This window comes from Lycium barbarum, chromosome 11 (assembly GCF_019175385.1).
Source record: "Lycium barbarum isolate Lr01 chromosome 11, ASM1917538v2, whole genome shotgun sequence".
Taxonomy (NCBI): Eukaryota; Viridiplantae; Streptophyta; class Magnoliopsida; order Solanales; family Solanaceae; genus Lycium; species Lycium barbarum.
In genome coordinates, this window is record NC_083347.1 from 37,970,890 (window position 1) to 37,997,336 (window position 26,447).

At 36.4% G+C, this 26,447-nt stretch overlaps 1 protein-coding gene across 1 annotated transcript in view; it reads left to right on the forward strand.

Annotated features, from left to right (window-relative positions):
- The window catches only part of LOC132619749 (uncharacterized), a 29,182-nt gene extending 6,811 nt beyond the window's left edge, over positions 1–22,371 (forward strand). The window contains exons 3-7 of the mRNA XM_060334560.1: positions 16,074–16,420; positions 16,502–16,591; positions 16,788–16,853; positions 17,262–17,318; positions 22,087–22,371. Of these exons, the coding sequence (XP_060190543.1) occupies positions 16,074–16,420; positions 16,502–16,591; positions 16,788–16,853; positions 17,262–17,318; positions 22,087–22,371 (845 nt within the window). The remainder of the gene's footprint in view (positions 1–16,073; positions 16,421–16,501; positions 16,592–16,787; positions 16,854–17,261; positions 17,319–22,086) is intronic.
- The last annotated feature ends 4,076 nt before the right edge of the window (positions 22,372–26,447 follow it).

The window sequence follows — 26,447 nt, forward strand, 5'->3', positions numbered from 1 at the left end:
GATCACACGAGTGACAAGAAATTAATCAAGATGGGACTCAAGAACTGAGTCTACTTAGATTAAGTATCCAATACGAGAAATTTAAATCATGCGAGAAGAAATATGTCTAATACCTTGTCGCTTGCTACTCAAGATTGCTATAATACCAAGTAGATTACTACTCAAGATGCTATAACTAATTCAGTTTCAATCGGAGTAACATAATAGGTTTTGAATTTGGGACTTTGGGTGTTAATTACCTATTATTCTCCTTGGTGATGGATGGATTGACGCGGCAAATTCAAGGTGAGGTGCCATGGTGTATGTTATTTGCGGATGACATAGTCCTGATTGACGAGTCTCGCAGCCGGGTTAACGCTAAGCTAGAGGTTTGGAGACAAACTCTGGAGTCTAAAGGGTTCAAGTTGAGTAGGACTAAGACAGAGTACTTGGAGTGCAAGTTCAGTGATATAGTGCATGAGGCTGACGTGGAAGTGAAGCTTGACACCCAGGTCATACAGAAGAAAAATAGTTTCAAGTATCTTGGGTCTATTATACAAGGAAATTGTTACACCTCGGAAAATTTTTCGTTCATGCACAATGAATAGACTGACGAAGGGCACGATGCATACGATGTTTTGATGAGTAAGAAATAACATTTGATGATTCTAAATGAGATTTCAAAGACATGTGAGGTAGGAGACGGAAGATGTTAAGGAAGGCAAAGCATATGTTGTGTTTTGGAAAGATTTACGAGTATCGAATTAATGATGGCTTAATGAAGTTTTCGGGAAGAGTTATAATGTCCCTTAGATTGTTAATGAAGTATTAAATAAGTGTTAAGAAGGTTGTATAAGGATTGGAGATCAAACGAAGCAACGAGGACAACTTTGGAAAAGCTGTGAGTTACATGACCACCTTACACGGACCGTGGAATTTTATACAGACCATATAAGGGTCCGTATCACCCAAAAAAAGAATGTTTTCCATGGCAATGAACCACAGACATTTATACGGACCGTACAATGTTATACGGACCGTATAAGTGGTCCGTATAATGCCCGATGGACTGATTAAGTTGCAAGTATAAATACATGTTCCCACTTTTATTTTCTCATTCTTTCCACTTCTTCATCTCTATCAAGACTTCTAGAGGGTTCTATATATGTCATCAACACAAATTCAAGACAAATCAAAGGTTCATATCATAAATCCAAGAGAATCAAGTGCAAGAAACTCACTAGGGTTCATCCAAGAGAAGAAATCTCTTTGGAAGTGGAACTAGGGTTTTGCTCAAGTGAAGTGTTTCCACCTAAAGCTCGTTCTCATTCTATCAAAGGTACATTTTATGATCAATTCATGTTGTTTAAGGTATTTGAAAGTTGAAACACTTGGATTGTAGAAGGATATAGAAAAATAGGTCATGAATGTGGGAATAATGTCATATTGAGTAATAGATTGAATTGAGTCATGATTCTTGATGTGTTGTGATTATTATTATGCTATAAATGATATTAAGGACGTGGGATAAGCATTATATGTGAGAAAACGTACTAGTATACTATGACTATAAATATGGATGAATTGAAGTGGAATTGTGAAATGAGGGTAATGTAGATGAATGAAGATTGTTGGTTATGATATTATGAATGTTATTATAAATGTTTGGGAGTTGATATACAATATGGGGAAGGCTGTATAAACAAAGGAAATGCTGCCCAATTTTCTCTAGTTTTAGTAAGCACGTTCATATAATCGATTAGCTAATATGAATGCGAATTCTCTTGAAGGTAGAAACATGAGCATTAATCATATCTCTACTTGTTATTGGTGATAGCCTTACTTTATCGCTTTATCGTCATGTGGTGAACTCGTAACTCATAGCCACATTTTTCTTTCCAGCTTATTCCTTTATGTACTTTACTTGTTCTGTCTTAGTATGGGGTATCCGTAGGAGACGCATCTTCCTTTTCTCATTATACGACTACTTCTTAAGCTTGTGTACTTCGCATGTTTCCTTTTATTTCTATACCCATACTTACTTCATTTTATAATTAATCCTTTATTCCTCGCACAAGGAACCCTATTCCTAACTCAGTACCGCTTTGTCCTTCAAAATATATTACTTCTATACAATCCATTCTTCGCTTCCAACACTTATCCTACTCATTCCCTCTCATCCTTATTATGCTGATCCTTTTCCTAACAATTGTTCTATTTATTCATTCATCTTTCCATAGTCCTAGTCTTTTACATCCAACCAAAATATCATTCGTGATTTCGATTCTCCGCCACTACTTCGCTATGTCACCTTTCTCTGATTTCTTTTTCGAGTTGACTTCCTCTTCCCTCATGCTTGCTATCACTCCTGTCATTGCGAAACCTCTATGCTGAACTTTCCCTAACAAGGTCTTATAAGCTTTCTTATCCACTGCTTCATGGCTCACTTATTAGTTTCACACTTGCATTCACTCTCTATTCACATAGAACATGTCACCTCTTGAGTCGTTTCCTCGCTACACTTTACTTACTTTGTATTACAGTTCTTGCTACGTTCTCATTATATCCCAATCATAATCAATTCTATAGTGTACCACTTATTGATCTCATTCGTAACACTGCTTATAAAACAGAATAAACCTCATGGAGTAAGCATACTTAACCTGTAACTCTTTCTGATTGACCCTATTACACTTACCACATAAGTTGTCATACTAAGTTATTCACATTCGTTACAAACCTTCGTATTCTATGCCCATGTCTCTGTCATGCTGTTACTTCATTGTACTAATAGACTCGTCATATTTCACTTGTGGTTATCCATCCCAATCGATACTTCAGTATCACACTCCATTAGAGTTAACCTTTCTCTTTTTAAATCATATTTTAGTACTACCAATCTTCCCAATTTTCTCTGGTATTTCTCTTACCATAAATACCATTTCGTGTAATCATCCTTACCTTCCTCTTTCCTTTCACTTCTGGTTATCTTTTAATGCTTCCTTTCCTTTTTGCACTCTAGTTCTGTCCTTGGTCTTCTTTGGATCTCAATTTCGTTATGTTCTATTTAGCTTACTCAACGATACTTTCATAGCTTGCCTTATGTCCTTTCGCTCTTATCATTCCTTAACATTCTATCTTGAGTTGGCTTGCACTTTCCCTCAATTCATCTGTAATATCATAGGCGTATGTCCTGAGCTTATCATCCTACCTTTGGCCTCAACTCTTCGTGTAGTCCCTTCATATTGTATCGCCTTATTAATGCAACTCTACTATTCCCCTCAATCTAACTTGTATACAACTATCTCCATAGCTTCGACATCTATAATATGTCAAGATTAGGCCGTATCTATATGTGGTAATACTCTTTAACTTGACTTAAATGTATAACTAATCCCATAATCCTTTCGATACTTTAATATCTTTGAATTTGTCATAATAACCTTCTCTTCGTATAACTCACCTTCCTCACAGATCATTCTTCAGGCCATGCCAAATCCATAGCTCCTCTAAAGCAACACATCCCACTTATTGTCTATCTACGATATTTCCTTTTCACGCTTCATCCTGTTAGGTGTACCTAACCAAATGACCTGATTTTGAAAAATTCTGGCAGAGTCTCCTTTATAATTCTTACTATCCAAAACCTACATGCAGAAAATACCAGCAATGCCTCCTAGGGCATATATATATGTCATACCCCATTTTAACCTGGATTAATGTAGAAGTACGACATATTGGAGATTCCTGTTTTTTGTTTGTTTTAAGGAGTCGCCACCTAATTATTTATGGTGAATTAGGACACCTAAATTTTATTAAAGTTATTTTTTAAAGTTAGCTCTGTTTAAGGTATGCGAAACTTAAGATTCTAGGTAAGGGTTCAATTAGTCTAAAGGGAAGGTATTAGGCATCCTTTAAGACCCATTAACAATGGTTGACCGACCGGACTCAAATTTAATTAGGCTAAGTGTAATTATAATATAATAGAAAAGAAAATAACTTTGTAAGTATTGCTAAATTATAGATAGGTATATAAGAATGCTATTTAAAATATGACTTGTAGGAAATGAATGATGATGTATAAAATAATTGATTAGTTATAGATGAAGAGAGGGGATTAGTATTCAAAAGCGAAAGGCAATGACTATCCTAGGTATAAATTCAGTTGGCGTTAAAAAAATGTGGTGGCTAAAACATTTTTACATATAAATTCTAAAACATTTTTACATATAAATTCAGGGATTAAGAGTAAAAGAAAAAAAAAGGGTAACCAATAGTTTAAAATCTGATTTCGTATAGAAATTAAATTCCTCGTTGAAGGAATCATTAAAGTCGTCCAACATTTCAAGTTGAGTCCAAAACAATGATTAGACTTTATGCTTTTTGCAACATTTTTTCTAAATAAATCATGACTCCAAATTTTAGCTAGAACAAACTTAAAGATCTGCTCACCCTTTAACTTATTAAAATCTTGAAAACATAAGCTCAACAATGATTCAAAAGATAGTGGGATTTCATAAAAAAAAGAAACGGAGCGGAACACTAAAATACTAAATGGTTTGTTATAATGACAATATCTATTTTATCCCTATGTCGTCAAATTACTAACTAGGTGCTCACCACAAACAGAGAACAGCAAACCAACAAAAAAAACACAATAAAGGTGTTCTTATATGAACCACAACAGTTAAAGAGCACACGGCAAAATCAGCGTTTACGACACGAATCATAGAGGAAGATGGAGATTTTCAACATTATCTCCATGGTCTCCAGGACGTATCCCCTGGCAGATATGGATAAACTGATGAGGATAACTTCATGTGTAGCATCGTTGAGTCTCAAAATAAGACTCTTCGGCTCCGGTGTTCATGCAACAAAGAAGATGAAGAAAGTGAAAGAGGGAGTTAGTAAAGGGACAAAATCAGGTGGAAATGAAACAATGAAGCTAAAGCTGAAAATTGCCTAGTAGTAGTATTGTATTAAACTGAAAATTAGGTGCAATCTTCTTGACATATTTTGATTTGAAAAGAATTCTAGATTAAAGAGATGAGTCTGAAACTTTCAGTGGGTTCTAATACATTTATACGTGAGTTGCATTCAATTCAAAATTGTCACAACATTAGATCACACAATTTCCAAAACAAATGAATAATGATATAAGCAGCAACTGAAACCATGCTTCTCACCGAGCCAAGTTCTTAGAATATGACATTTTGGTACACTACAAGAACCCTTGTGCAGATATACATTATTTTAAAGAAGCAAAGTGGGATTTCAACAGGATCCAAGTTTCAGAGGCATACAAGTAAGGACTAAGTATCACATTCAAGTAGGAACATTATCACTGCCATTGCATTCATATGAGTTTATTTCCATCAAGGCCCAATATTAATTCTAAATACTGACTGAATTAAACCCTTTAAACACTCTATTTTTCTCTTAGTCTCGGCTAAAAAATAATAAAAATAAAAATAAATCCAGTCCACGAATGGCTAGTCTTATTTAAAGATAAACCAAGGAACCATAAGAAAAAACACTGAGCTTTTAACAGAAACGAATTAGAGCCACAATGAAACTTTAATAAGTGAGACTTTCATTTGGACAAAGGGGGCAGATGCAATAGGAGGAAACTCGAATTGAATACCTATGCTGTATTAACATTATGTACTTATGAACTAACATGATGAGTTAATCGTTAAAAATACTAAACCAAGAAGATAGCCCCACCGTTTACAACACCTTTAGTTTAGCCTATGTTTAGTTCAAAGATTTAAAAGGAGACTGATTCCTTTCAAGGGATAAAGAACTTTATGCTCAACTGCAGTTTACTTGGGAAGAAGAGAACCTTCAACTTCAGGAAATAACTGCTTCATTGACTATCTAGACAAAATTTTAATCGAGCAGAATCAAAATTAGCTACTGAAAACCAGCAATCCAACAGTAGCATGTCAAACCCAGTAAGCTATTAAACGAACATAAGTATCAGTTTTAGTTTACCACCAAACTGCTTGAACATATTAAAAAAAAACAAGATGGACAAATGCTACATATGCGAATTCATGAAATCTATTCGTATCACCTTTAACCCTTACCCATAAATCAGACTCCAAGATTAAATTAATTCATCCAACAGCTATAACAGCTACACGAAATAAGAAATGCAAGCATGCTTTTTTTTATCACGATTGGTCATAACAAAGCATTAAAACATCATTTCTCTATGGTAACAGAAATTTAACAGGACAATAAATCCGAACAACATCAAATTTACCTGTTCGTGGTGCAGTGAAGTGGGGTGTCGAGGTCTCGGATTTATGCTCGAACCCGAACCCGAACCCGATTAAAGTAACTAAAGTTTCCAATTGGAAAGTGAAAATAGAGTAATATGTGGCTGTTTTTTTTTCTTTTAGAATGAGGCTAGCTTTTCGATGATAATTTCCGTCCCAAATCTTATATTTTCAACAGAAGGGTTTTCCTGATTTAAAAGAAAATCAAGACCAGAAATAAATAAAAAAAAACTTAAGACTCGATGATAGAATACTTGTGTATCTTCCCAAAAACACTGAAAAATCCCCCCAATCTTCCTAATTCCCCCCTTTTGAAAACAAATCCCTTTTGAAACGATTTCCAAAAAAATACTCCCTTTTTCTGATTTGTTTTCTCTTCTCCCTCTTTTCTTTCTGTTTCTTTTTTTCGTTGATTTTTTTTTTGTTTTTCCTCCCCTTTTTCGATTCAACTTGCATTTATATTTATAGGGTTTCGTTGGTAAAGAGAGGAGCGTGGGAGAGAGACGAAGTGGGGGACAGAGGTGAGTGGAGAGAGCGGAAATGGTGGGAGATGGGAGCGGCGGTGAAAGGGAGAGAGGGAGAGAGGAGGGAGGCGGAAAAAAAAGAAGAGGAAAAGAAAGAGGCGGAAATGGGATTAGGGTTAAAAGGGGAAGGGAAATGGATTGGCTGGACCGGGTCGGGTAATGGGCTGGCCAATAATTCATTTGGGCCGGTCTATTATTTAAATATGGGCTGATATAAATGTGGGTTGGGTATTAAAATGTGGGTTGTTTATTTGGGTAGGGAAATAATATTGTATTTGTATTTTAAGCCATTAATTGGCTGAAAATTATTGACCGTTCCTCCGCTTTTTAAATATTTTGGAATTCTAATTTAATAACTGGTATAATATATATTATGTAAAGACAATAAATAATTAATATGTAGAAGAATAAAGATTTTGCAAAATGTGGTCTTGTAATAAATTTAACGAGTCCAAACCCGAAAAAACGAAACGATGACTAACCGTTTAAAATCTGTGATAGAGTAATACTTATAATGTTAAAAAATAAAAGTAGCGAAAATAATACTAGTGAAAATAAAGTATTTAGCTCGTCAATAAATTTAGAAAACCGGGTAAAAATAGGAGAGCGACAAAATTGGGTGTCAACAATATATATATATATATATACATACACGACATACACGACATATCCTAGCCACCCAGGGCTCCCAATTTCCGGTAAAAGAACAAAGATATCAAAACTTACCTCATATATCACACCTTGAGATGTACCTGATCCTTTAGCGATCTGCCCTGTTATAGCTTCTTGTTTACCTTCCCTTTTCATTCTTCATCTTTACATCTCAATCATACATGCAATATTCTTACCTTACCCGACACACATCCTTCGTGCCATTGCTTACCTTTGTACTGATTCATTCAATTGTCCAGTTCACAAACTTATGACTGAACTTATCATCAAGAGATACATTTAATCAATTCCTCTACTTGTACTTACACTGACTTACCTCTATGTCAACTGATCCATTATCATATATATATATATATATTTTGATAACGTAGCCTCAACAAAGTGACTTACCTCTGTGACTTCCCATATCATCACTCACTTTCTCCCGTCGATACTGTGCTTCTGCTGAGATCAAAGGTTAGTATAAAGAATCTCATTTCCTATGACTTGGCTCTATCGCACGATCTTAGATGTGAAAGAAGAGTAACCACCCTAGATGCCCCGTAGCCTCCTGTTTATAAGTGTGGCGCGCTTCACACCATAAACAGGACTGTACTGGACACGACTTTGCAGACAACCCCTAGGACGAACTGCTCTAATACCAATTTGTCACACCCCAATCCTGATAGGGCATGATGGGCACCCGACCCCTTACTCAGAGCCGAGCGAACCCGCTGGTTCTCGTTATGTTCATAATCTCACTGGACTCTTAAATCACGAAATGAAATGCATAATGAAAGCTTTTCAAAAAACATTCTTTTCGTCGTTCTCAAATCAAGTAAAATCTGTAATCATATGAAATTTGTAACATAATTCATAATGATACATCGGCTTGCAGAGCCGCTTACAAGACTGACATGCTATATACGTGACTCTGTCTGCAAAGTCTCTAACATCAATCACGATACCATAACATAGATACTCTGACTCGGCAACACTCCGGAAGGAAATTGAGCTCGCCAATCCAGCTGGAACATCTTCTAGCAATATCCTCTACTCATCTGTATACACCTGCGTGGCATGAAACGCAGCGTCCATAAGAAGGGACGTTAGTACGAGCAATGTACTAAGTATGTAAGGCATGAAGTACGAGAAAGAAGATCATGGCTGAGTAAAAGATGACAGGAGACAAGTATGATAATCAAGGAATACCAAAGCATCTGTGCTTTATGAGATGTGTCATGCATATATATAATGTACCGTACCCGGCCCACTATGGGACTCGGTGAATGAAGTCATATACATATATACCGTACCCGGTCCTCTAGTGAGGGACTCGGTGAAATGATCATATATATACCGTACCCGGCCCTCTAGTGAGGGACTCGGTGAAATGATCATATATATACCGTACCCGGCCCTCTAGTGAGGGACTCGGTGAAATAATCATATATATACCGTACCCAGCCCTCTAGTGAGGGACTCGGTGAAATAATCATATATATACCGTACCCGGCCCTCTAGTGAGGGACTCGGTGAAATAATCATATATATACCGTACTCGGCCCTCTAGTGAGGGATTCGGTGAAATAATGTATGTTCGTTGTTCGATCACTTTACGTAGTTCATGCCAAAAAGAATGAAGGGGTAACTTTACATACACCTTGGAGCCTTTAGAGGTAGAGCCATCATCGATGAATAAAATTGAGAACATCTAGAAGTAGCTCCACATTTTCATATTCTCTTTGAAATCATAAACACAAAATCGTTGTCACCATCATAAAATCATTCTTATCCTAGACATCATGAGAAGCTTTAAGAACCATGGACTTTTGGATTTTGAAGACAAGAAGGTTACAGAAACATTTATGAAATCATACCATAGGAATCATGCCTTTGAAAGAAAGGGACGAGCCTTAACATACATTTTTAGTCGCCTTAACTCTAACTATTCAACGCTTGGCCTCCCAGGCTCGTAAATCTATATTCAAGAAAATTTATACCATTGTTAGACTCATCTTCATAGGCCTGTCATAAGCCCTCAAACTAACTCTTTCTAGAATCTGCTGAAATTTTGGCAGCATCTCCCCTATTTATATGCCTAGCCCGAAATTATAATTCAGCAACCAACAACAACAACAACAACAACAACGACAATCACATCATTTCCAACACCAATATGTACCATAAAACATCCCACACGATGTTTTCCAATTTCCACAACCAACCAACTCGCTATACAATTATTTAACGACTTTATCTCCGTAAATAAACCAAAATTAAAATTAATAATAGGAGATTCATACCTTATTCTTGTTAAAACAGTGATATCTTCAATATCCACCTTGAATCCACCGCAAAACCATACTAAAATCACATCCATGCGTTTATCCGAGCTTCGATTAATACTCCGTCACTTGAAAATTGTTTACTTTTTGTTTCCCTCTCTCTCTCTCTCCAAAAATCTGGAAATATCTGGGATAAATCTGGTAAAAAAAAGAGGGTTATGACCCTTTTTATAAGGGTCAAATTCGGGTGAAATTGGGTCGGGGCACTGTAGCAGCATTGTAGCAGGTCGGTTACTGTAGTAGTTCTGTAGCACGCGTTTCTGCTCTGTCAACTGAACTTGTAACGTCTATAATTCTCTACTCCGATGTCCTATCGATGAGCGGTTTGTTGCGTTGGAACTAGACTCGACGAAATTCATCTTAGACTTTTGTTTCACCTTAAAAAACTTAATATGCTAAGAGATATGCGTCCCCCAAGTTGGACCAAATTTTTTCACACAAGACATTACCCATCCTTTCTCCGAAGTCGTACTGCTTCATTTCTTCCACTCATTTCCTTATAAAAACTTCCGGTATATCTTATATACATCCTTCACTTATTAAATATACTTAATAATTCTTGCTCCTTATATTCCAAAGTGGTTTTACTTAACCCTAACGCAACGTACTTATGTTTCAAATTTGGTAAGTGCTCTTCGAAGATACGGGGTGTAACAGATAGGAGGATTCATACCATAGGAATCATGCCTTAGAAATAAGGGACTGGCCTTACATACCTCTTTCATTTAACAATTTCCATCGCTTTATTGTTCTCCTTTAATGCTCACGTCTCTACTTTCAAGAGAATTCACATTCATATTAGCTAATCGATTATATGAACGTGCTTACTAAAGCTAGAGAAAATTGGGCAGCGTTTCCTTTATTTATTCAACTTTTCTCATAGTACATATCAACTCCCAAACGTCAATAACAATATCCATAATATCATACTCAATAATCTTCATCAACTATACATTATTCAATTCTCCTACTTCCATTTCAAGGGCATCCATAACCATGGTCATAATACCACATTACCTTCATCCTCATATAATGTTTCTCCTTTGTTCTTAATATCATTTATAACATATCTACACTCGTAATATACAAGGAATCATGGTTCATATTAAGCTACTATTAAAAAAAAAATGTCACCATTCTCATATTTGTAACCCATTTTCTATTTCCTTCTATAATCCAAGTCTTTCAATCCCTCAATACTCTAAATATCATGAATTGATCATAAAACTTACCTTTGATGGTGTAGGAATGTGTTTTGGATAACAATACTCCACTTGAAGAAAAACCCTAGCTTCAATCCAAGAGATTTCTTGACTTCAAGCAACCCTCAATAGCTTTCTTACACTTGATTCCCTTGGATTTATGATATTGATCTTTGATTTCCCTAGAATTCTTGTGGATGAAGGGTGTAGAATGTTCTAGAGACTTGGAGAGAAGTGGAGAAGTGAGAAAAATGAAAATAATAACGTGGGGTCTTGTATTTATAATTGGAAACATCTAACCCGTTGTGCATTCTACGGACACTTATATGGTTTGTATAAACTTATATGGTCCATATAAGTGACCGTGATTGTCCCAACAACATATCGATTATGTGTCCATTATACAGTACTTTATACGGGCCCTATAATTTTATACGGTCTGTATAAGTGACCGTAAAATCACCTCTTCAACAACTTGCCTCTGTGACCATTATACGACACATTATACGGGCCGTATAACTTTATACGGTCCGTATAAGTGACCGTATAATCTAACCAATGAGGGACTTCACTGTGACCATTCTGCAGACTATTATACGGACCGTATAATCGACCGTATAAGTCATCTTTTCACTGATCTTTTTCTTGTCACTTCATTTGATATCTAATCCTTAGGGAACCTTCTTAGCACTTGTTTATCACCTCATTAACAATCTAAGGGACGTTATAACTCTTCTCTAAAACATCATTAATTCGTTACTCATAAATCCTTCTCAATACATAACGTATACCTTGTCTTTCTTGGCAAACTTTCTTCTCTTACTTCGAATGTCTTTGAAATCTCATTTAGAATCATCAAATTTTATTTCTTATCAAAACATCGCATACGTCGTACCCTTCGTCAGTCTATTCACTGTGCATGAACGGAAAATTTTTCGAGGTCTAACATTTTTCCCCCCTTTTGAACATTCGTTCTCGAATGTTAAGTATCCGGGATTCTACGAAAATTTCGCCATATATTTTCCTTCAACTGACCCGGAGTATCATGACCACACTATTCTTGCTTACCTCTTACTCCTCTTTTTAAGTACCCACTTGGTTTCATTGGCGATATATAAATACTTGCAAGTTACATAATCATTCTTGCGTGATTCGTGTACATACATATCTATACATATACAAGTATCCATATCCGTATCCGTCTTCGTAATCGTACTCATTTACATATCGTATCCATAGTCATATTCATATACATATCATTTACATAGCATACCCGACCACGATGGTTCGGTGGTTCGCGTACCCGACCATGGCTAGGCTCGGTGATTATATATACCTAAACTCTTTTGTCTATTTGTAGTAACTTATCTCATCATGCTCTCTTCCTTCCTTTATTTTTCCCTTGATTATCATATCTTATGTTCTACTATAGAAAACCTTAGGTCCCTTTCTTACTTGTCGCTTATAAATCGCAATATCATTAATTACGACTTTACCGTTAGTGCCTTTGCCTCTATTCTAGTATAACATCGCCATCCTTTATAATTCCCCTTGAGTTATTCGCTCTCAATGTCACGTGGTTCAAGGTCTTCGCGAATGATTTCCCGTACCATCTCAGATGACTGCTCAATTCGTGTTCGTTTATTCACTAGGTATTAAACTCATTTCTGCATAACTCTCACTCTTTGTTTTAGAGTCTATATCTGTCACATCTTAGGGTCCATCGTTTCAATCTCTACACTTGTATTCTCTTTACTCTCTTCCCCCCTTTAAGGGTTTTACTTGTACCATTCTCAAATCTGTTGCCTCATCTTCAAATCTTGAATTCATATATCCCTTACTATACTACATCTTATTTATGCCGTTTCCCATAATTTATAGCTATGATAATTCCTGTGTGAAGTCTTAACATACTCATCTTGTAGTTTTGTAATCAAGTAATACAATCGACATAGCAATCCGAACAAGGATGTATTTTACTTAGCTCATTTGGTAGTTATGAGTCAATGTCAAAATCCGCTCCAATTAACAACTTTTGTCCCATACGGATGCTCACAATAGTAGTATGCCTAGTTATCCATAACATCCTTGTAATGTCACTTGCTCTCTCCTTCGGTGCGCAACATTTCACTTGTAATGTCATCTTTGTTTTCCAGGGCCTAAGTCTCATGCGCGACTAATACTCCTTATGCGGCATACTCTTTTACAGTTGTGTTGCACTCAACATTGATTTCAAAACCAATCATGATCGTATTGTATTTGTCATTGATGATAGCTTTACTCTATCGCTTTATCGTCGTACGGTAAACTCATAACTCATGGCTACCTTTTTCTTTCCAACTCATTACTTCATATACTTTACTCATTCTAACTTGGTATAGGATATTCGTAAGAGATGCATCTTCCTTTAACCATAACACGACTGCTTCTTAAGCACACGTACTTCGCATATTTCCTTTTCTTTCTATGCCCGAACTTATTCCTTTACATTCTTTCCTCCACAATTTATCTTATTACCTCCCTTTTTATAATCAATCCTTTATCCTCGCAGAAGGAATCCTATTCTTAACTCAGTACGGCTCTGTCCTTTAAAATATATTACCTCTATACAATCCATTCTTCGCTTCCAAAACTTATTCTGTTCATTCTGATCATCCCCTCTCATCCTTATTGTGTTGATCCTTTTTTCTAACAATCTTCCTATTTCGGTATTCATCTTTCTGTAGTCTTGGTCTTTGTCATCCAGCTAAAGATATCACTTATACTCTTGATTATACCAATCACAAACTACTACTACTTTGCCATATCACATTTCTCTGATTCCTTTTTCAAGTTCGCTTGCTATCATTTCTGTCACCTTTTTAAGCTTTCTCATCTACTGCCCCATGGCTCGCTTGCTGGTTTCACACTTGCATTCACTCTTTATTCATATAGAACATGTCATATCTTTAGTCGTCTCCTCGCTATACTTTGTATTACAGTTCTTGTTACGTTCTCATTATGCCCTGATCATAATCAACTCTATAGAGTGACACTTCTTCATCTCAGTCACAAGCCCGCTTATGAAATAGAATAAACCACGTGAAGTAAGCATACTTAACCTATTACTCTTTCTGATCAGCCCTATTACACTTACCACATAAGTTATCTCACCAACGTATTCACATTCATTATAACCCTTCATATTCGTACCTCTGTCTCAAGATGTTGTTACTTTATTTTGCTAATAGACTTGTTGTATTTTACTTGTACTTATCCATCCAATCAATACTTCAATGTCACACTCTATTGGGGTTACCTTTTCTCTTCTATGCCACATTTTAGTACTACCAAGCATTTCTCTTTACCGCATCAATGTCGATCTTATCACTATTGTTACTATCAATTCAATAGTATTTAATTTATCCCTTGTAGTTGTGAACTATACTCCTAACTTAATCTCGTCCTGCCATTACTCTTTGCACATCATCTTTTCTTGTTAGGACATAGTACAAGCTCATATCTTTTCTCCTTTAGATTCTAGGAAAATTTCGGCGGAGTTTCCTCTATATTTCTTACTATTTCAAAACCTGCACGCAGCAAATACCAATAATGCCTCACAACGCTGCTAAAAAAAGGGGCATTTTCGACCAAAAAATTTCGACCACAATTTTGGTCGGAAAAAAATCGACCACCGGTGGTCGAAATTTGCAGAATTTAATTTTTATTAAACTTTTTATAGGATTTCGACCACACTGGGTCGATTTTTTAACTGGAAAAGTGAATTTCGACCACGTGTGGTCGAAATTAATTTTTGTACAAATAATAAATGGGAATTTTTTTTATACATAATTAAATTATATAAATATAAAACAATTAATTAAAAAAAAACTAATTTCGACTACAATTGGTCGAAATAATTAAGTCAAATTTGGTCAAATATGACTTAATTATTTTCGACCACATGTGGTCGAAAATTCAAACAGATTTAGACCCCATCGGGTCACTTTTTCTTTTTATTTTTCTCCTTCTCTTTCTCTCTCCTTAATTCCTCCTCCCTCTCCTCTCTACGCAGCCCACCACCCCACCTCCTTATACGCTCAAAGCCGCACGCCACCGCCGTTTCCGGCCAGCAGTCGAAAATCCCAACCAGACGCCACCGCCGTTTCCGACAAGCTCAGGTATTTTTTTTTCTTTTTCAATCTTATGAACACAAGCCCCAAATTGAACTAGTTCTCAAGCATGTATTTCAATACCATGTTGTTAGCTGCATTACCTTCTATATTTAGTAGATTTGATAACCTTTTTTTAAATCCCAGTAGTTGTTCTAGGGTTTATATCATGTTATTTTTTTAGGGTTTTGAATTGAAATTGAATGAAATAATGAAATTAAATTGGTCTGGATGCCACCTTTATAAAACATAGATTGTTTAACTATGATGAATTTGGATGTCTTGTTATGTTTTAGAGCTTAGTTCATTAATCCCTATTTTTTTTCCTTTCTTTTTCTTCTTTTTGTGGTTTAGAGATTGGTTTTTGGGTATGTTTTTCTGCTTTATGATGGGTGTATTTTTTTCGTTGGGTTGCTTCATTTTGCTCCTTTTTGTTGATGAATTTGGTTTAATCAGTAAGTCAATTTATGTTGGTGCATAAAAGCATAGATCTTTTTATTTTTATCCAACTTATTTGACTTTTACAAGATAATTTGGTAGGGAGATTTGTGAGTTTTGGATGTTGATTATTTAATTAAAAGTTGTTTCCAATTTTCTTATGTTTAGGATGTAAAACGTATGTTGTTCGGACTCTTCAAAAATGTGTCATCACCTATGTCGGATCCCAAAAAAAAAAAACACTACTTTTGGAGGATCTTGACACGCACCCTTCGGCATTTTTGAAGAGTCCGAGCAATATAGTGTAAAAACACATCATAGTAATTACCTACTTAAGGTGTTAACTGAAATTGATGACAATGCAAAGTCATGGCTTGTCCCCTAAAATTAAGCAGAGTGTTGAAAAGAAGAGTTCTATAGCAAAAAAACATATTGATATACTATGTGAGCAATGTGATTGAAAAATAACATTTCCTACTCTTTTGTCTGCCAGCTTCTGAAGCTTCAAGATTTCCTAGCAAAAAGAGCAATTCTTCTGTTCCATCAAGCCTAAGTATTCCATCCCATGGTAGGAAAAGCAGTTCTGAAAGCCTTCCTACTCCAAGATCCGAAGGCGAAATATTATTTTCTCCTAATGTCAAATCCTTCTCCTTCAATGAATTGAAAAACGCAACGAGGAATTTTAGACCTGACAGTCTTCTAGGGGAAGGAGGATTTGGTTATGTTTTTAAAGGATGGATCGATGCACAAACTCTTACTGCTTCGAAATCTGGTTCTGGAATTGTGATTGCTGTCAAGAAATTGAAGCCAGAAGGTTTTCAAGGTCACAAGGAGTGGTTGGTATGTTACTTTTGCACTTGTCCTGCTTAAATGAATTTTTGTTCTCATTGGCACAGTAATGAAATGTCAAATACTTTGCAGACTGAAGTTAATTACCTCGAGCAACTTCTTCATCAAAATCTGGTTAAACTCATCGGCTACTACATCGAAGGTGAACAAATTTGTTTAGAAGTATGTCAGCTTTCTCCCCTTTCCTACCTTTGGATTTGTCTTACTGCTGTGATTTCATATTTGCTAATTCATCTTGTAGTCACTTATCACATCCTTTCTTTTTTCTTGTTAATAGATTATTTTCATTCTTGATCAATGATAAAACTCTGCTATATTATTTTCATTCTTGATCAAAATTAAATTGGTCTGGATGCAGCCTTCTATAGATGTTGCTGATGATGGCGCAGTTCATCCTAAGGAGTATGAAGCTATGAAGCACCAAGTTGCTCAGCTAACATGAACACTTAATTCCTCGGAGGCTAGGATGTTGGGTATGCAAGCCCAAATTAACAATTTATGATGGATATGTTTAAATGGATATGTATATTATCTTTAAGGGTTTGAATGTAGTTTTAGTTCGAATTAGAAGTACTTTTAAGTTTATAATGTTTAAGTGTTTGAATGATGTTTATGATGTTTAAGTGTTTGAATGTAGTTTATGATGTTTAAGTGTTTGAATGTAGTTTTAATTTTAAGTACTTTGAGGTTGAATTTGATTGTTTATAAGTGTTTGAATGGACAATGTTTAAGTGTTCAAGTGTTTGAACATTGTTTATGGTTGTTGTGTTGCATTGTTGATGAATTAGATGGCTGTTTTGGTTGATGAATTTGACTATTTGGAAATTGGCAGGTGGGCTGCCAAAAGCAGGCAAATGTTGGAAAAAATATTCCAGATTTTCGACCACAGGTGGTCGAAAATTAGCCCAGATATTACACAATTTCGACCACATGAGGTCGAAATTGTACCCAGAAAAATTCAATTTCGACCACATGTGGTCGAAATTCTGGGCCCAATTTACAATTTCGACCACATGTGGTCGAAATTGAATTTTTATTTTATTTTTATATTTAATTATAAATAATTTTTTCAACCACACGTAGTCGAAAAAGTTAAATATAATTTAATATAAAAATAATTTTTTCGACCACATGTGGTCGAAAAAGATTTTTCCCCTAATTTTGGTAGAATGTGATTTCGACCAAGCCGTTATCGACCTACGCGTGTGGTCAAAATAAAGGCTTTTTCGACCTCGTGTGGTCAAAATTTTTGGTCGAAAATCCCTGTTTTTTTAGTAGTGCAAGGCCAATATATATGCACAACATATTTCAGCCACACAGGGCTCCCACTTTCAAGTAAAAGCACAAAGATGTTGAAACTTACCTCATATATCATACTTCGAAATGTACCTAGTCCTTTAGTAATCTGCCATGTTATCCCTTCCTATTTACCTTCTCTTTCATCCTTCAGCTTTACATTTCAATCATACTTCAATATTCTTACCTTACTCGACACACATCTTTCGTGTCGTCGCTTACATTTGTTCTGATTCATTCGATTTGCTTAGTTCACAACTTATAACTGAATTATCATCAAGAGACATATTTAATCAATTCCTCTATCATATGAACACAGACTTACATCTGTAACTTCAACATCATCAATCACTTTCTTCGGTCAATGTCGTTCTTCTGCTGCAATCAGGGGTTAGTATAAGGAATCTCATTTCCTATGGCTTAGCTCTATCGCACGATCTTAGAGATGAAAGAAGAGTAACCATCCTAAATGCCCTGTAGCCTCCTGCTTATAGATGTGGTGTGCAACACACCATAAAAAAGACTCTACTAGACACGACTCGTAGACACTTCCTAGGACTGAACTGCTCTGATATCACTTTTGTTACGACCCGACTAGGGGCCATGATGGGTACCCGGGGCTAACCACCGAGCACTGCTCGTACCGTTACCCAACGTACACATCAAGCGTTCATTCATTAAACTAATGCTCAAATCATAGGAAAACCATTTTTCATTTGAAAACATAAATACTTTTATACACATAAGCCCTTCGGCTATCAAAATAATATACATACAATAGTAACATCGTGAGACCATGTTACCCACACATATGTATCTACGAGCCTCTACTAGAATACTAGACATATGGACGGGACAGGATCCCGTCGTGACCAAAACATATATGTACTCATAATAGTAAATCAATGGCACCTCCGGAATAATGGAGTGCTCTCAAAAGTCTGCTTATCGGCTTCTATAAATCTGGGTCGCCTCCCTGTCTACCTGTGGGCATGAACATAGCGTCCAAAGAAAATGGACGTCAGTACGAATATTGTACTGAGTATGTAAGGCATGAATGAATTGAACATAATAGAGAAATCATAAGACATAAGATGAAGACATAACCTGCGTAACTTTTAAGGGAGGATACCTTTCATTCCTATATCATATATAATCATAGCACATGTATCATGATTACGCATACGTCATCGTATCATATATATATATATATATATATATATATATATATATATATATATATATATATCATAGCACTGTATCTACTTATACACATTAAACATTATTCGTATTCGGCCACGTATTGGCTCGACAATATAACATACATGTCCTCTGGGCTTTTCATACATTTAAATACATAGTAGTATCGTACCCGACTATATAGGCTTGGTGTCTTACGTACCCAGCTATAATAAAGCTTGGTGTTATGCGTACCTGGCCCTACTAAGGCTTAGTATTGTCCGTACCTGGCCCTACCAAGGCTCAGTGTTATCCGTACCCAACTATAGTGATGCGCGCGCATTATATTTATATATACATTTTCTACCCGACCATATAAGCTCGGGGTTTCATAATAGCCACACGTAGGCACATATACATAAAATCACATATCCATAAAAGCCCATAAACATCTTTAGCGTCATTACTATTATCATCGTCATCATTATCATTATCACTATTAACGTCGTCATCATTATTGTGTATGCATATATGTATGAACTGCCCGACCATATAGGTACGGTGTGATAATCATTATCCCACGTCCAGGCCTCCCGCGCCCGGGGTAAACATCTCATGACGCCCACTAGTGGTGTCTGCCCATGCCATCTGGACATGGTGTATACGCTGCCCGCCTTAGCGGTGTCTGCCCGGCCATATAGGCGCGGTGTAATATCGTCATCATGTACTCATCAGGACTTAACATTTTCATACATTGCATAGGCATACCATAAGCTTAACGTCATTATACATTTATCATAAAATATACATTAGAACTCAAAGACAACTATACTTTACCGGGGTGACATAAGGTCGTGAACCCCCAATTCCATTATGGAGCATTCATGAGCATTCTGCCTCACCTTGAAGGAATTAGCATATAAGGTGAGTGTATACAATGAACAACACAATGGATCGTAGTTAACATTATTAGCTGTGTGGAAACATCATGTCATAAACTCTGGAATCCTTAGATTTAAGCTCATCATCTTCATTATCGTGCTCATAATGTATCTCTTATCTTTATCTCATGTAGCTATTCATGAACATAAACCCTTAGTTCTGGAATATAAGAAAGTCGTGGCGAGGTAGGGAAAATAATATCATAGGAATTACATAAGGATCATTAGCTTCGTAGGAATGTCATATCATGAGCTTTAGGACTTCTAGACTTATACTCATCATCAATATTGCCATGCTCGTAACATATCTCTTTTCTTTATCTTGTATGAAGCTCGTTATAATCGTAGACTCATAATTTTCGATACGTAGGAAAATCATGGAAAGATAGGAGGATTCATACCAGAGGAATCATGCCTTAGAAAGAAGGGACTGGCCTTACATACCTCTTTCGTTTAACAATTTCCATCGCTTGATTGTTCTCCTTTAATGCTCACGTCTCTACCTTCAAGAGAATTCACATTCATATTAGCTAATCGATTATATGAACGTGCTTACTAAAGCTAGAGAAAATTGGGCAGCGTTTCCTTTATTTATTCAACTTTTCTCATAGTACATATCAACTCCCAAACGTCAATAACAATATCCATAATATCATACTCAATAATCTTCATCAACCATACATTATTCAATTCTCCTACTTCTATTTCAAGGGCATCCATAACCATGGTCATAATACCACATTACCTTCATCCTCATATAATGTTTCTCCTATGTTCTTAATATCATTTATAACATATCTACACTCGTAATATACAAGGAATCATGGTTCATATTAAGCTACTATTAAAAGAAATGTCACCATTCCCATATTTGTAACCCATTTTCTATTTCCTTCTATAATCCAAGTCTTTCAATCCCTCAATACTCTAAATATCATGAATTGATCATAAAACTTACCTTTGATGGTGTAGGAATGTGTTTTGGATAACAATACTCCACTTGAAGAAAAACCCTAGCTTCAATCCAAGAGATTTCTTGACTTCAAGCAACCCTCAATAGCTTTCTTACACTTGATTCCCTTGGATTTATGATATTGATCTTTGATTTCCCTAGAATTCTTGTGGATGAAGGGTGTAGAATGTTCTAGAGACTTGGAGAGAAGTGGAGAAGTGAGAAAAATGAAAATAATAATGTGGGGTCTTGTATTTATAATTGGAAAAATCTGATCCGTCGTGCATTCTACGGACACTTATACAATCCGTATAAACTTATACGGTCCGTATAAGCGACTGTGAAATTGTCTCAACAACATATCGATTCTGTGTCCATTATACGGTACTTTATACGGGCCGTATAATTTTATACGGTCCGTATAAGTGACCGTAAAATCACCTCTTCAACAACTTGCCTCTGTGACCATTATACGGCACATTATACGGGTCGTATAACTTTATACGGTCCGTATAAGTGACCGTATAATCTCACTAATAAGGGACTTCACTGTGACCATTCTGCGGACTATTATACGGACCGTATAATAGACCGTATAACTCATCTTTTCACTGATCTTTTTCTTGTCACTTCATTTGATCTCTAATCCTTAGGGAACCTTCTTAGCACTTTTTTATCACCTCATTAACAATCTAAGGGACGTTATAACTCTTCTCCAAAACATCATTAATTCGTTACTCATAAATCCTTCTCAATACATAGCGTATACCTTGTCTTTCTTGGCAAACTTTCTTCTCTTACTTTGAATGTCTTTGAAATCTCATTTAGAAATGTTATTTCTTACTTATCAAAACATCGCATACGTCGTACCCTTTGTCAGTCTATTCACTGTGCATGAACGAAATGTTTTTCGAGGTGAAACATAATGAGTTCAAAGATACTGTAACTAGGTATTCAATTGAGCCTACAAGGGTTAGGGTGACAGGTCGGGAAGGGTGTCCTTGGTTGTTATATACTAAACTAGACAATACAACCAGGAATTTCCAGATCAAAGCATACCATCCTAAACACAAATGTGTTCAGACCACTAGTAACTACATATGGAACTCTAAATTCTTGGCCAGCCACTATGAAGTTGTTGATTGAAGACTTGAACTTGGGGGATGGTAGTGGTTACAAAATCATTTTAGATTTGCAGAAGGCATTAATTTGAACTTACTCTTCATTAGTTTTGCTTGTTGCTGTTTTTACTTATTGTAACACTCATTGAGATGTATATTATTTTGTAGAGGCTTCTTTCCACCATAAGGGATCTTCTGCCAGAGGTGGAACAAAGACATTGTGCTAGACACATCCTTGCAAACTGGTCAAAGGAATGGAGAGGCCTTGAAAGGAGGAATATGTTTTGGGGATGTGCAAGAAGCACTTTTGAGGTACAGTTAAAAAGAAATCTAAACAAGTTGGAGCTAGTTGGTGGAAAGAGAATTACTGCAGATTTACTCTACTACAAACCAGAGACCTTCTGTAAGGTATACTTCAATATAGAAAATAAATGTGATAACATTGATAATTAACATGGCTGAGAGCTTTAATGCTTGGATCTTGGCTGCAAGACACAAGACAATCATAACCATGCTTGAAGAGATAAGGGTAAAGGTGATGACCAGGGTAGGTCAAATAAGAAGTTTTGCAAACACTTGGGTGACAAGAATTTTTCCAATGGCCTTAAGGGTGCTAGAAGCAAACATGGAGAAGTCAATGAACTGCAATATTGACTTTAACGAAGAGTTTGGGTTTGAGATTAGTGATCGTCCATATCAACACACTATTGATATTGTGAACCACAAATGTAGTACAGGGCATGGAAACTCAAGGAGATTCCATGTCCACATGCCATTTGTGCTATGCTTTACAAGAAATATGAACCCATGACTATGTTCACAGTTGTTACAACAAAGAAACTTGGTTGAAAACCTACTACCATTTCCTACAACCAATGACAAATATGGAAATGTGGCCTCAATATAGTAGCCCTTCTATTACACCACAATTAACAAATCAATGCCCGGAAGGCACAAAAAAGTCAGAAGCAAATAAGCCAATGAAACTAGAAAATCAAAACAATTGCCAAAAACAAGCATGCAAATGACTTAAAGCAGATGTAGAGGTAAAAACCACAATAAAAGAAGCTTTCACAGAGTTACTGGTTCTCCTCAGGTATGAAACTTCATTCAATTGCTGTATTTTCACTTTGAATGCATTTTACTTACTTTGTATTGTATCTGGTAGAATGCAACAAGAACTGAAGGAGCTAGACCAAGTACTGCTGCATCAAGCACTTCTGCAGCTGCTATGTCACGACCCAAGTAGTCGTGAGTGACACCCACACTAAATCAACTAGTAGGCGAACCATCCCCTTACCCGATTATCAACCATTCAACAATTTATAAATCAATAACCAGAATTAAATCATAAACTGTCTAGTCATGCCATTAATAAATAAAAGTTCAAAAATCTAACTATTACAACCCAAAGATCCGAAACTCATCGTACAAGGACTCTAAAACATATTGTCTAAAGAATAGATAACTGTCTATAAATGTAAATAATGTTTGAAATGAAAAATAGACATCAACAAAGAGAGATATTCAAGTGGAAGGGCATGGATAGAAGCTTACCCTTCCATCTGAATAGGAAATAGCCTTAAGCTAGATGTGCGGTCTGGAAGATGTCTCTGGCACACAATCTGCACTCAAATAAAAAGTGCAGCAAGGTAGTATCAGTACAAACACTATGTACCGGTAGATATCATAGGTCGACTAAGATTAGTATCATGCATACGTTCATAAAATCAATAAGGCACAACAACACATAACCAAATAATGTCATCAACATAAATTATCCAACACAGGAATAAGATAAATCCAGCCACAACCACCAATAGGAATAATATAAGTCCGATGCAATGAAACAATGATAGTATCTTAGTCGTGTACACACATTCTAAATGGTAATGTTTCCCCAAATAGTCATGACCTGCAAGGAACCCATGGTGTCCATGTACCACTCGCTCCGGAACTGATCTCGGATCACGAGCCCATAACTAGGCCACATCTTTACCCCCTGTCAAATGTGCCTTTTTCATATATATATATATATATATATATATATATATATATATATATATATATATAACTATTTTTCATTACTATATGTTTCTCTACTTATTTATAGTTCATAAGTAAATATGGAATAGGATCAGTTAACATTATTAAAGTCAAGAGCACAAGGCCCAATGTCACAAATCAATCAAGACTTAACAAATCAGCTCATCAATCGATATGAATATGAAATCATCTCAATCACAAGAAGAGTATGTATTAACTCCTTCCTTATCATATCACAACAATTCCACATCAGGTTCAGTATATAAAATAAGGGCGACCAACCCACATAATCAATCAATCAATACCAGCCTTGGAATTTCTAACCAGACTTCATGTCTGAAGACCTATACATGCTTTCTCCCATCAATTTTATTACATATACATTCAACTAATCAAAGTTTAACTTAAGTAGACCGTAACCTACCTCAAAGCCGAACTGGAACAATACAATCACTCTGCAGTAGCTTTCCCCTTTTGCAAAGCTTCAGAACATTCAAATTCTGGCAATCATAACACTAATTGAGTAATGGATCATCTACTCAAACCAACAACAATTAGGGAAGAGAACTCAACTACTTCTACCATTTTCAATTGGATGAACTATCACTAAGTATGAATTCATCATAAAATCAACCCCAACTATCATACTATTCCCATTCATGGGGTTTTTAATCCATTCATCCCCTTTCAAACAGCTTTTAGGCTAAAGTTTCCTTCTTTATTGGAACCCTAAGTTTCAATCAACAATTTGCACCATTAATAATCAAATTCTCATTCTAGGAAGTGATAATCTATACTCCTAAATGATTAAACAACAATAAAATCAACAACTCATTCATTATTCAAGGGTTTCATAAATTCTAGGTTTCTAACCCTTCAATTCACCGTCAAAGAACCTTAGAGGATGTAGGGACTTCAGATGATTATGGAATGAAAGAAGATAAAGGTTGAGACTTACCTTTATAAAGAGTGGTTCCGTAGCTTTAGAAAAATCTCCTTAATATTTCTTGGGAATTATTTTTGGTGTTACGTGGGGAATGGGTTCGAAATATGGAATATAAAACACAGTTTTTGCCTTCCGTTGATCGCTGTAGCAGACGACGTTTGCTACGGTGGTCCCACTATAATGAGAATGGTGCCGCTATGGCAGACCTCATTTAATTTCCCCATTTCCAAGCGGCGACCCTCACCTCGCTACGACGGACATGCTACAGTGGTAATACCACCACTGCAGCCTTCCAAATCAACCAATGAGCTCTGGTTTTTCACCAGTTTTTCACCCAAAATCCCAACACCAATATGAGGCCCTACAGACGCAAACCCAATACGCACATATACATAAAAGAACGCTACAGACTCACTCGTGGCCTTGAAATTCCCAGTGGAGGTCTAATGTACCAAGTCACCCCCCAGATGAACATACCATAAGTTTCAAACAATGCGCAACAACAAATAAATCAAGTTTCAGTTTTTAGATTTCTAACTCTTTGAGTTCTCATTAAGCCCATTTCTATTCTCAGGAAGGTACTAGCAAGGGTAAAATGGTCAAAGCTCCCATAACGACCTAGCGGGTCATTACATCAATACCAATTAAACAACCGTTCATCCCCTAATGGACAAGGAAGGGAAACAAGGGAAAAGGTACCCGACTCAGTGAAAAGCTGGGGATAATTATTACGTATATCTGATTTGGTCTCCCAAGTAGCTTGCTTAACAGGGCGGTTCTTCCACTGAACATTCACTGTTGCAATATCCTTAGACCTCAACTTACGAACCTCTCTATCTAGAATAGCAAGCTTTTCCAAGTTCCCATCTAACAATACCGAACCCTAACGAATAATAAAAGAACCATCACCATGATATCTCTTCAACATAGAAACATGAACCACAGGATTAACGCCAGACAGACCTGGGGGCAAAATCAACTCATAGGCTGCCTACCTTATATAGCTAAGAATCTCGAAGGGACTGATGAAACTAGGACTGAGCTGTCCCTTCTTTCCAAACCTCATCACACTCTTCGTGGGTGAGACATTCAACAAAACTTGCTCCCCAACCATGAACTCAAGATCTCGGACCTTCCAGTCAGCATACTCCTTTTGTCTACTCTAAGCCACCAAGAGCCTTTCCTGAATCACCTTAACCTTATCTAATGACTCTCTCAAAAGGTTAGTAGCCCATGGCCTAACTTCAAACGCATCAAACCACCCAATAGGAGATTTACATCTCCTCACATAAAGAGTCTCAAATGTGGCCATATCAATGCTCCAGTGGTAACTATTACTATATGCAAACTCTGCCAATGGTAAGAACTGATCCCAATGGCCACCGAAGTCAATCACACAAGCTCGGAGAATATCCTCTAGAACCTGAATCGTTCATTCAGACTGGCCATCTGTCTGAGGGTGAAAAGTTGTGCTAAGATCCAACCTAGTGCCCAACTCAGACTGCAAGGTCCTCCAAAATAGGGATGTGAATGTCGT